At 37.2% G+C, this 12,404-nt stretch overlaps 1 protein-coding gene across 1 annotated transcript; it reads left to right on the forward strand.

Annotated features, from left to right (window-relative positions):
- The first annotated feature begins 4,493 nt into the window (after positions 1 to 4,493).
- Positions 4,494 to 11,494, forward strand: LOC145483552 (putative skeletal organic matrix protein 5). The gene is made up of 4 exons (XM_081462085.1): positions 4,494 to 4,623; positions 4,799 to 4,859; positions 8,105 to 8,240; positions 10,798 to 11,494. The coding sequence occupies exons 1-4, from the start codon at positions 4,494 to 4,496 to the stop codon at positions 11,314 to 11,316; spliced, it is 846 nt and encodes a 281-aa protein (XP_081318211.1). The 3' UTR covers positions 11,317 to 11,494.
- The last annotated feature ends 910 nt before the right edge of the window (positions 11,495 to 12,404 follow it).

Genomic DNA, 12,404 nt, shown 5'->3' on the forward strand with positions numbered 1-12,404 from the left:
ATCATTGTTGGATTACTTAATTTATCGGCATTCCCCGGTTTTGTCCGCTCCCGTTTTTTCCTGCCTAAGTCTTTCTTCACGTGTGTTTAGACGTGATCCGATATATAACGACCTTGTTTTGTTCCAGATTATTGGCGTCGGTGGAGTCCGCCATCATTTGAAAGCATCGGGAATGACTCGAACGCACTATTTACTTTTAAAGCAATATTAATATCGTGACTTCATTTTAATGTTTGTCTCTTATTCCATCGGCCCTTTTTGGTTTATTTTTTATTTTATATCATCGACATGTCACTGAAACAGATTATGACGCCTTCCCTGGCCGCAAGACGAAGAACCTTAGTGAAAGTATGTAAAGAATGCTGGAAAATTTTCTACCATTTCTCTGCGGTACTTACAGTAGAAGCCTCGTGCGTCCCGTCATGTGATTTGGACTTACGTGGTAAATAAAAAAATAAAATAGGCAGCCCTCTTTGTAAGCTTATTAAGGGGTTTAGGTATGCTCCTTTTCTCTTAACGATTACGGTGACCCCCTCTTTTTATTTCACAATTTCAATGAGAACAATATCCTCAATAACTGAGAAAAAAATTAGCGGAAATCTATGGCTACTTTTTTGGCAAATGAAATAAATACTACAGAGGGAGACATAACGGGCCTAACAGCTCATGTCCAAATTATGTTTTCTTTAAAGCACAAAAAATGCAGGGTGTTTGAAGACATTTTTTCTGGGACATAGATGAATAAACAATCAAAGAAAGTCAAACTCTGTTTGATGTAACACGCTGCATTAAAAAATAATCGAGCTTATTTGTTGCGCACGGAGATTACCAAAAGTCACCTAAATAACAGTATTTTTCAGCATTGTGGCGTGAAAACAAGCATGGTGACCCCCTCTTTTTACTACGTTTTTAATATCTCTTTGTCCTGTAACAACGTTAACAGCATACCAAGTTTCATCGGAAATCTATGGCAGGTTCTTTTACTAGGGAATCACCTTAAGGGGTCTGAATATCCCACATCCGGTTGCGCCTCGTGAGTCCACAACAAATTTTGACCACTGTGATGACGCGTATCGTTTGTACTCACTCTAAACCACATTCGTTTTGTTAAATTGACGGTATTTCAGTCACGTACAAAATTACCTTTAAATCGAAGTAAACCTGAAAATTGTAGTTTACTAAGATAGAAAAAAAGCACCAAAGAGGTAATAATAAACCACAAAGGAACAAGAGTGTTTAGGATGGAGAAGAATAACAAGGACTACAATCGACGAACTAGAAAAATTTAGGCCTTAACTTTTTGAGAAGCGCAAACCTTTACGTAGCTTGTTTAAACCTGTTTCTATTTGATTCATAAGGCATTCTTAGGCATTACGTTTCACACAATAAAGAAAATATATTATAATAAATCATACATCAGAATTGGCTTTGTCGGGGCGAATAAGATAAAGCTGTTGGTGAAATAAAAATGAAAAATAAAACGTTAAGGCCACCGGACTAGGTTTTAAGTTATAAGCACTAAAACATGAAATTAAGAGCGTTTTTCATGGGTTATACCGTTACCATACTGAGGTGACTGGTGGGCAGATTTAAACCCTCAACCTATTGCAGAGTGTAAATATACGACTTTCCCGACCTCATTTGAGATTAGACCTGCTTCGTTTTCTTAAACACTCTAAAGGGGGAGCAAATTTTGAATGTTAAGTGGTATTTTTTAAATTGTACTTCTCAAGTCATAAATTATAACAAAAGGTAAAAATAGTTTCTTCTTAGAATTATATTTAAGTGCTGCACATGGTGTGCAAACCGTGCTCTATTTCAAACCAAAATGGCCAAAATCGAAATCCTATTTTGAGATAAAAACAACACAGTTAAGTCATTTGAGACAGTACGTACCTTTATTACTTTTAAAAGGGAATATTCGCTGGTTTGGTTCTTTTGGGCCTTTTTCTGTTTTTCCCAAAATTAAATATCCCGTAGAGTACCTTGTGTGCTTGCCAGTGGAGGAAATAACATAACAGGCAGCATGAACTTAAATATGCCAAGTTCTAGTTTGGATCGATTTCTTTGAGATTGCAGCACATGAGGGTCAGAAATCCTAATTTTGTTAAAATACGAAAATAAAATATTTTCGTGTAAAATTTTGAATTTCTTTGTGGATGCTGTTCAGATACGATAGACAAGATTCGTCCTCGTTGACATGCTTTACTTTACACATTCACTTGTCGCTTGTTTTCTGTTCCATCACTTGGAAGAAAAAGATATTTAGCACATAACTAAATGATGGCAAGATAAGATGAGGATAAATGGAGCGTGGCTTCGATCGGCGGTTAAAACTATCGCAAGAAATGTTTTGAAAAACATATATTTTGAATCTGCGAAAATTGTTTTTTTTCTTTTTTCTTTTTTTGTGCATAGTATGTTAAACATTTAACGATACTACATCGATTGTTGACCACCTGCATGTTTTGAATACGTTCTGTGAAAGCCCCTTAGCCCCTTGCCTCATCTCAGGACGTTTACTTCCTCATATTCAATAAATATGGTATGAAAACGTGAACATTGAGGCGTTCTCGCCATTTCATAGTACTTAAAGCACGCGCCATTTCCAGTTGGGTATGATATTAGTATACATAGTACGAAACTGTGCTATAGGCCATATTTCATGAGTGAAGAAGAATCGGGAAGCGGTGACTTTTCGTCAAGGTGGGGGACTTTCAAAATATAGTTTTTAATAAATGTCAGTATGAGTGCGGTGAAATTAAAAGGTTTATAAGAACAACAAATAAAATGCACACACGCAGCCTTGGAGCGCTGTTGAAGAACATCATTATTTGTTATTCAAGGTGCGTCCAAAAACCTTACATACATTCAGCCCTGATCACTGAGGAACAATGAGACATAAAAAAGAGCTTGTTTAGATAATATAAATATACGATAATGGCTTACATTCTGAAATTTGCAACGGGGCAAACTTTAAGACACGCGCAAGGCGAAATTGCGGGTTGTTCAAATATTTGGAGAGACAAACGTGAACATATGAATGGAAGTCAGGGGGTGATGAATTTGGTAAAAGCTAAGTAAACTAGTTTTACCAATACTAGCTTAAAGATTGCCGCCGTATAATGCCAATCAAATGATATAGTGTAGATGACAAATAGATAACTCTAAAAGACTGTAATTAAAGCCTTTTAAAAGCTGTTTTTATCGTGTCTGGCCATCTTAACTACAAACGCCGAAGAATGTGCATGGATATAGTTATTCCATTATTTTCTTAAGTTTGGCTATTCTGCTATTTCATAACAAACGGCCCGTTGGTTATTTGACTGATTGTATGGTATATATTTACTTATCAGTCAAACGTCGTATTTTCAATAACTTAGTAAAACAATTTCATGGCCTAAATCTACCTCCTTAGTGGCTTGGCTATTGACGATAATTATTCGCTAAAAATCGACCTCCGAATTTACCATTATCTAATTATCTTCATTGCTTGCTCGTTCTGCAATTCCATCTCAAAAGATACGTAGTTATTATTCTATTCACAATATAATCATCAATCTCTCTATCTGTTAGCTAACCTGAAGCCTCCAAAGAGGAAGAAGACACCAACTTGTAGCTATTGGGAATTTTCATTAGCTCACTACTGAGTCTCTTTGGAACTTTCGTCCGCACTGTCTACTAACGACTGAAACAAAGGACTTAGTGCTAGCAACTTGGAACTGTCAATCAATGTCAAACAATGATCAAAATACCGCTTTTTCAAACAAAAGGTTTTGCGCAGAAAGTAGCTAGTGTGAACGAACTAGAATAGTTTGCTTGATTTCCTTTGTCAAGGAATAGCCTGTCAAGATGCTGTTTTTCGTAACCGTTTACGACAAAAACTACAGGTGAACAATTTGGAGAAAAAGGGCTGGAATTCACTCACAAGTTCCGCCTTTATCCATAAATTGCTTATGAGAGGTTTATAAGCTTAAAAGCGGAAATTAAACCAATAATCTGGCAAAAGGCTCTAGACGGGTAGTAAAAATAATAACCTTAACATTCAAAAGCTTTTTCACACAAGTTCACAGGAAACGCCTTTGGTATCTATGGATATTTCAGTAACTCTGAGGCGGTGCCTTTCAGTTATTTCATAACACACGTGCCCTAGGTCATTTGACTTGTTGGGTGGTAAAAAAAACTTCAACGCTCAATATTTCTGAAAGTGTAACTATAGTTATTTTACTTCCCTCTAAAACTTCAACGTTCTGTTATTTCACTGCGGGCTTGCTATTGGTTGATTGAATGTAACAAAGTAAAGAAACAATCATGAGCTTGGAGCTGATTGACTTATCAATTCTCCACGCAAAAGAAAGAAAACCTCTCAGGTTTGTGTGAGGAGAAAATGGTTTTAATGTAAAGCAGTGATGGAACATGAGGGTTTATAAACCACGGACTCTTCAGTTTTTGTTCAAAGTCCTACCTATAACGTTCGGTTCCAAGACTAAACAATGGTAGCGTTGAAGTTCCTTGCGGTATTTTGCCTGGTGTATTTCACCGTTTTCGTAAATGCTGGTAGAAACCCAAAGTGTTGCGAGAGTGTCCTACAAAAGTTAAACACGATGGAATGCCCAAGTCATGGTACATTAAGAAATGTCTCCTACCTTGCCAACGCATCGAACGGTTTAAATCTGCCGTTTTGCGTCATTCTTATTCTCTAAATAGTGAACAGTGACTTACGTAGCTGTGTTTTTTATGATCTCAGTATACCTCATAAGAAATTACTAAACAATTTTACTGTCTTCTATTTACGTAGAGTCGCACATCTGTGAACACCATGGTCCAAGTTCATGCAAAGAGATCTTTGATAAAGATAAGTAAGTTATAGAGAAATTATGCACAAACTACGATCTGAAGCTGGCTGGCAACTGGTTGTAGCATTTTTTCAGCACCTCTTACTTTGATAGACCAGTATTACAGTTGTTGCAGTTGCAGTTAACGCTACAATAATGAAACCAAACAAATAACCAAACATCGGTGCACAAGGTATAATACCGGTTAAAAAAAAAAACCTTTAATTATATTGGAGAGCGGCTGTTTATAAATATGGAGAATCCGGCGACAGTACAGAAAATTCGAATTTTCTTTTATTTCTGCAAAAAGACTTTTATATCACGGCATGTGTTTTATCAAAAAACAGGGCCATCTATCAAGGATGTTCTCAAGCACGAGCTTTGTTTGAAACCAGGAGCCATAATCGGGGACGGAGACCGTAAGTCTCGGGATTCGCGCGCACCTATGATATGGGACAATTTTTCTATTTTTAGAACAAATTGCGCCATCCTGACATCATATATCCGCGCGGATTCACGCACATGTCAGGGGCTCTCGCGTGGATGTTGTCACGTTGCGTGATCAAATGGTGAGAGTTGAGAGATTCTCTTCTCTTTTTCACAGCGATGGCAGGGAATAAGGCAGGGAATACGAACCAGGGCGCTTATATGTAGTTTTATGCTCTGAGCTAACGGAAAAGGTGGGTTTTTCAGGGTCATAAACAAGACTTTAATCTCGCGCTGGGAATGAATAATAAGATCTGCTCGCGCTAGTTGTAAGCTTACGCGTATGCTTAAGAATATAGCAAGAAAACTCTCTACTCTGGTATCGAGCTAATTTGTGGGTTTCTCAGACAATGTTTAATCATAACCAAAACCTGTTTTGATGGTTTCTTATTGTCTCTACTTGTTTGGTGAGTTTGCAATTAGCTCATTTGCATAGTGCATGCAGCTCGTGCACTTTCAAGTCCGAGTCGGTGTTTTCAATTGTCAACAAATCTTGACAAAGATTTCTTTCGTTATCTTTTGTGCTGAGATGCTGCAACAAATTTTACGACTGCAAAAAAGGCTACTAACATCATGTGTGTTTCTTCAACATAAGCATAGTGAAGTTTTACACTGCGAAAATGAAAATAGACAAGGAGTTTTGATAACTCGATCATCAAAATCGAAATCGTTATTCCAAGTTGATTAAAGAAAGCGTCATCGTAACTTTGCTGATTGTTTCTGCTTTATTCACATATTTTCAGCTTAGCTTTTAATATGTTCTCAAACATTTATCAATCTTAAAAATATTTAAAAACTATAGAGCTATTGTTTGAGTTCGATGTACGCTTTCACACGAAAGTGCGGCGGAAGTACAATTTGCCATGTTTACTAACTGTACAAAACACGCATCGGCGGGCGCTCAAATTCATCGACAACAGAGAATTTACTGGATTTTTACAGGAATAAAACTGAGCAGTATCTACGGACGTAAAGTTATTAAGCCTTGATGAAACATCAAGCGTTGTTCACAATTCAAGCGAAACTCAAACTAGCAATTATTTTGTTTTACTTCTCGGTCGCGATAGACTGACAAATTCCTCGCAAGCGTGTGGCAAGAGGAGTTAGGAAACTATGAAGTCCTGAAGCTCTGCTATATCTAAATATATCCAGCTAGTTTTTTGCTGTGTAATGGAAAAGCTGTTAATCTTCAACATATGTGAAATTTAAAGTGGAGTAATGTACAGCTCGTGTGAAAGAAGCATCAGTCGGAACACAACTTGGTCAGCGATATATATAAGCTTACTGCGGAACATACCTAAATTCGACACTGTCTTACTTCACTCAAACTGGAGCAGCTCACGACGAAAATACTTAAGCAAAATTCCAACAGACGTAAACGCGTTGAGTTGTGGGGCAAAAACATGAAACATTTCGGGAATTTCGGACGCCATTTCCCCCGCGCGATATCCGCAAAAATCCTCGCAGTATGTACGCGCGTGTGCCGCAGGTGATGGCGCAATTTGTTCTAAAAATAGAATTATTGTCCCATATCATGGGGACAACCCCAATACTTGAAATGGCGCGCGCTTACGGTCTCCGTCCCCGATTATGGCTCCTGTTGAAACCTATTTTAATTGACAACAACTTTTTTTGGTTGCTCAATCTGACAACAGGTAGCTGGTACAACCTTCACCAACGGAAAATCACGTGTGAACAATGCCTTGACATAAATTACATTATGTCTAGTCATAATGTCTGCTCTTTTGGTCTTAAAGGCACAGTGAGTATAATTTTTTTATGAAATCTAGAGCAATCCGAAATACCGGTCGATCAACCAAGGTGGCGATGGAATTTACAGAAAATAAAATAAAGTATTTTTAACAGTCTAATACACAAAGATGGAAACTTGTCGCGATGCAATGCACCCTTGGATCTTTTTTTCTAAATTAAAAATCAGGCTGAAGTAATAACGTTTTGTTTATTTTTAAACCATTTGAAAATTTCATCTACATGCATATATACATAAACTTTATTTCTATTCAAACTGATTTGACAAGGCCATGACTTCTCTGGTAAATCAATATATCGATAAATAGGTTCTAAAATGGAGAGCTATTCTATAGGTTAACCGAGAAGAGCATTTTGACGATTTTTAGACGACTTAGCGATAATTCGATTATGTAGTACACTTTATTAACATAATTAATCTTGTGGTATCAGAAATTGTTCTTAGGTAATAAAACTGGAGGTTAAAAAATTTTAAAAAAAGGCATGAGGGACCGCACTCGTTTTTTAGTTAGAAGCACTTAAAGAAAAAATTATGGGTTTTTTTAAACTAGTTATTCTGTTACTATGGTAACCTTTTGCGTACCAAAAACAACCACAACTTACTAACCAATGATTGGCAATTTTTTGATAACATAATAATAATAATAATAATAATAATAATAATAATGATGATGATGATGATAACAATTCATTTACATGGCGCACAGAGCCATTATTTGCCCGAGACGCTTTTAAAAAAACTATCCCTAAAAACTACAATTTTACTCTAAAAAAACTTAAAAACTAAAAAAAAAATAGGAAAATACCAAATACCTATGATAAAGAGTTATTCTTAATAGATTTAGTAAAAAAGGAAGGTCTTGAGTTATTTGGTATCAACTTTCAAAAACCGTAGCAATGATTCATCAAAGAACTGAAATATGCTAAAACACGTTGCGAGCCAGTTTGTATTTCATTCATTTGGCTATAATTATAAAAACTGAAACATTTTTTGATTCGCTTTGATTTTCAAGGCCAACCGAAAACAAGGCATACATGCTCGAGTTTGGTTACAAGAAGCTTCCTGTCTACTGCTACATGGATGGTGATGACCTTGGTGATTGTGGAGGCGGAGGATGGACGCTGGTCATGAAAATTGACGGCTCAAAGGTACGTTTTAAGAACTTATATCACAAACAGACCTTAAAACAATCACATTTTTAAGCTAAGAAGTTAACTAAAAGCACTATTTGACCTGGGAATTTTGTTACGCTAGTTTATACTTTCAGATTGGCAGTTTTCTTTACATTTGGATTTTTGAATCAAAGTAATGGTCGAAGTGTGATCTCTACTTTTTAAAAAATATACATATATTGAAAAATACTAAAAATTGGCGGAGTTTCCCTTTTGATTGACAGCCTATGACAGGTATGCAATCAAAAGAGACAAATTTTACGGGAATTACACAGATGTCGAGAGTTGGCTACTCAGTTGATCAGCATTGTTCTTCTGACTACTGTACCAAGCATGTTTCTTATTAGGTGTTATTCGCTCAACTTATAAGAAAACATGGACCACGTAAATGTCAGTGGACCAGTTCAATGAGTGAAGAAGCGAAAGTTGGCCTTGCGGCGTTAGATTAAGGATCGTACTATCAAAAGTGGTCTGACAATACTGACTCCGAGTTAGATGAAGCGAAAGCTATTGGATCAAGCGGACAAAAACAATCGAGTCAAGAGGAGAGAAAAGTTCCGTGAAAATTTGGGTTTTAATTTGATGACGAGAGCATCGACTGGTTGACAGTGCTGAGTCCGATACCGACGAATCATCGGAACCATTCATTGAAATGATTGAATACAATTGCTCCGCCGTGCTTTCTTTTGTTTGTTTTCTTCGCACAGCCACCTTAATTCGCATCCTTTTTTGTCTCTTCCCCAAATTGCTAAACCGCTTAGCGAATAATGCAAATCACGAGGGTTTTTTAGATATTCGTACTAAAATTTCACCAGGAGGCTAATGGAAGTAAAACTTTCCAAGCGCTGAATGGCTCAGTGATCTGAAAACCTAGTTGAATGTGATTGTGGGCGGAGTTTGTTTGCGAAGCTAGATATTTTTCTTAGTGCTGTTTTCTCGAATCAATTTTGTCGCTTGAAGGAGACGCTTTAAGGAGATATAACTCAAAGGGAATTTGTTCGGTTGCCCTCAAATTTGGACAGAAGCTAGTTTAACTCAAAAACAACACAAACCTGTCTTCGAATTGTTTATTTTGATATTTTTTTCTCTGAGAGTGATTTTTGAACGATCACTCCAAATTTGTTTACTTCTATTTCGAAAATTTTCAGTAACTTTTCATCACAAAGGCAGATTTGCACGTTGTCGTCATTTGACTACAACTACCAGAATTCCATTCGTTTTTTCTTTGTCAAATTTTGAATTCCCAGTGGGGTTTAAATAACAATTGCCCTAATTAGCATAAGAAGCAGAAAAAGTGAAGGATTCTGCTGGTAGTTGTAGTCAAATAACGCCATCATGCAAATCGCCTATTGAATATGGCAAAACACAGACACTTTTTTTTTTTTTTCGCGCTTTGGGTCCGGAAACTGAGGAACGAATTAAATTGGCGACAAACAAAATTTGCTTTGACTTACAGCTTTCAAACGGTGATTCGGGCGCTCGTATTTAGTGGTCGTGAAAAAATTTGACCATTTATTTCCTTTCAAAATTCTTGGTAAAGTCTGACAGCCAGTTCTATAAGCTTTAATTTGGTATATGGGTTTAATTAGGTATCTACAGCTTAAACCGGACGCGCTACATCGCTTGGACGAGGGACACCTCTGAAGCTAGATGGTATTCTTAATTCAAATCCTAGAACACATATACAGTTGTAAACCTTTCTTTTATCAGAGTAACCTAATAGCAGGTTGGCAGAAACGTGGCTATTCAACTAAGACTTTTATGATTGCTCTTACTCAATTTCTTTCTGGAAAGATTTTAAATTACATCACTTATCTTTGACAAAACAGCAGATACACCTTAGTTTGAAGGATATTCTAATTAAAGAACTTCCAAATATAGAAAGTTCAACTTAAAGTTGAATTGAAGCTTGAGACAGAAGAGTACATCTGTACAAAAAATAATACCGTAGGTATATTTAAGAAGAAATGGGCAACGTAACTACTTAGAAGTTTTTGAGTGAATAAGATGTCAGGCTCAGACGGCTGTAACTTTGCCATGTGACTTTTCTTTTTTCTTTCTCGTGCGCGAGTGTGTGTATATGGGGGAGAGTTAGGGTGTAAACTGAAGAAATGTAAGTAATTTTACTTAGGTATAATAAAGTATTGTCAGTAATGTAAGTATGTGAGTAAGTGAGTTAAGGCGTAAACTGAAGTAATGTAAGTAATTTTATTTAGGTATAGTAAAGTATCGTGAGTAATGTAAGTATATGAGTGAGTGAGTTAAGGCGTGAACTGAAGTAATGTAAGTAATGTTAGTTATTTGTAGTAGATTACTGCTAGTGATGTAACTAATTTGTACTGAAAGTAATGTAAGTAATTATCTGTTTTTCAAAAAAAAAAAAGTTTAAGAGATGAGTGCAACTATATCTTAACTGACGTAATGTGTAAGGAATTATCACCATGTTTGGGCACTATCAAAAATTCTTGGCTAAGTCTTGGCTAAATAGGTTGAATTGCTCCGAATAGTTCATTTGCTTAATTGTGTCTTGCAGAAAACGTTCCACTACGATTCATCTTACTGGACCGACCTGAAATCATATGGAATCCCTGAAGGGAAAACTGGTTTGGACGGGATGGAGGCCAAGCTACCATCCTACTGGGCCACACCCTTTACCAAGATCTGCCTTGGGATGACGATTGGGGTAGAAACCAGATTCTATCTTCTGGACAAGGAGGCTAGCTCGCTCTACTCCCTGATTCAGGATGGTAAATACCGTCCTACCAACCTGGGTCGCGACGAATGGAAGAAGTTGATCGGTTCTCAAGCCTCCCTGCAGCAAAACTGCGAAAAAGAAGGTTTCAATGTTCTGAGTGACAATGCCGGTTCATCCAAGGCACGGATAGGCATTGTGGGCAACAATGAAGATGATTGCATCACCAGCGACTCCAGAATCGGGTTTGGTACTGGAGGATATCCAGACGACACCAACACGTGTGGGAACGTGGCTCAGCACGGAGGAGATAGTGGAGACGAATTCATCAAGGCCATGGGATATATCTTCGTTCAGTGAGAAAAAACTGCGCTGTTCACATTAGAAAATAAGAGGGGCAAAGCTTAACATCAAATGATGTTCAAAGTTAAGGTTCCAAAACCATAACTTGTATCAAAATGGCAATTAGAATAGGGTTTACTGCGTCGCTGGTATATATCAAATAAAATGGGCTAAAAGAATCCAACATGACGTTTCCTTTGATCTTGTGCTTCACACGAACCCTTTGTTTTGACAAATCTAGTATTCGACTTAGAATCGTTATTTGGGAACGGACGGAAGTGAAATTCACCAAAGTGAGGTTTTGATTTTCCACACACATTCCAGTGAAATATTGATCTAACAGTAGCTAAGAATTGACTTGGATCACTGATGGCACTTTCTTCAAGGAAGTTATGGACAAGGCTACGTAGATGCATGTTGAAGACCTAAATGTAATAACTGACCTTAAATGTAATAAACTCCAAAGTGTGACAACATTTGGACTTAAATGAAACAACGTTACACAAACGTCATCATTGACGTAACCACCTCGTTGTTTAGTAAAAAAATCACGTGACACTACACACAATCCCTGTAAGCGGGAATCCTTATTCCAGCCTTTAAATTCCTTCTCATACAAACAAATTTCGATAGGTTGGTGCTCACAGTGATTGACGTTTTTAGTCGTTTCGTTTGACTTCGTCCTCTAACAAACAAATCAAGCAAGGACGTTGCAAAAGAACTGGAAAGTATCTATATGGAGCATGGAGCACCACGTATAGTTCAAAGCGATCAAGGAGGAGAGTTCAAAAAAGCCGTGAAAAAGCTTTGTGAGCGCATGGATATTAAATTGATTTACAGTCGCCCTCGGCACCCCCAGTCGCAAGGCAAGGTTGAACGTTATCACAGGTCACTGAGATCTAAGATAGAGTACGACCTTAGTAAAATGGGTCAGGACGGTGTCGACTGGGCAAAACAAATTCCTCTTTACCAAAGGATTCTAAATAACGACCCCAAAGAAGTAATTGCTCACAAAACACCATTTGAAATTTATTTTGCACGGAAATGTAATAATCTCCGAGAAAGCGGCTTAGAAGAGGAATGTCTCTCTAGCCCTGGAAAAATTC

Source organism: Orbicella franksi, chromosome 4 (genome assembly GCF_964199315.1).
Source record: "Orbicella franksi chromosome 4, jaOrbFran1.1, whole genome shotgun sequence".
NCBI lineage: Eukaryota > Metazoa > Cnidaria > Anthozoa > Scleractinia > Merulinidae > Orbicella > Orbicella franksi.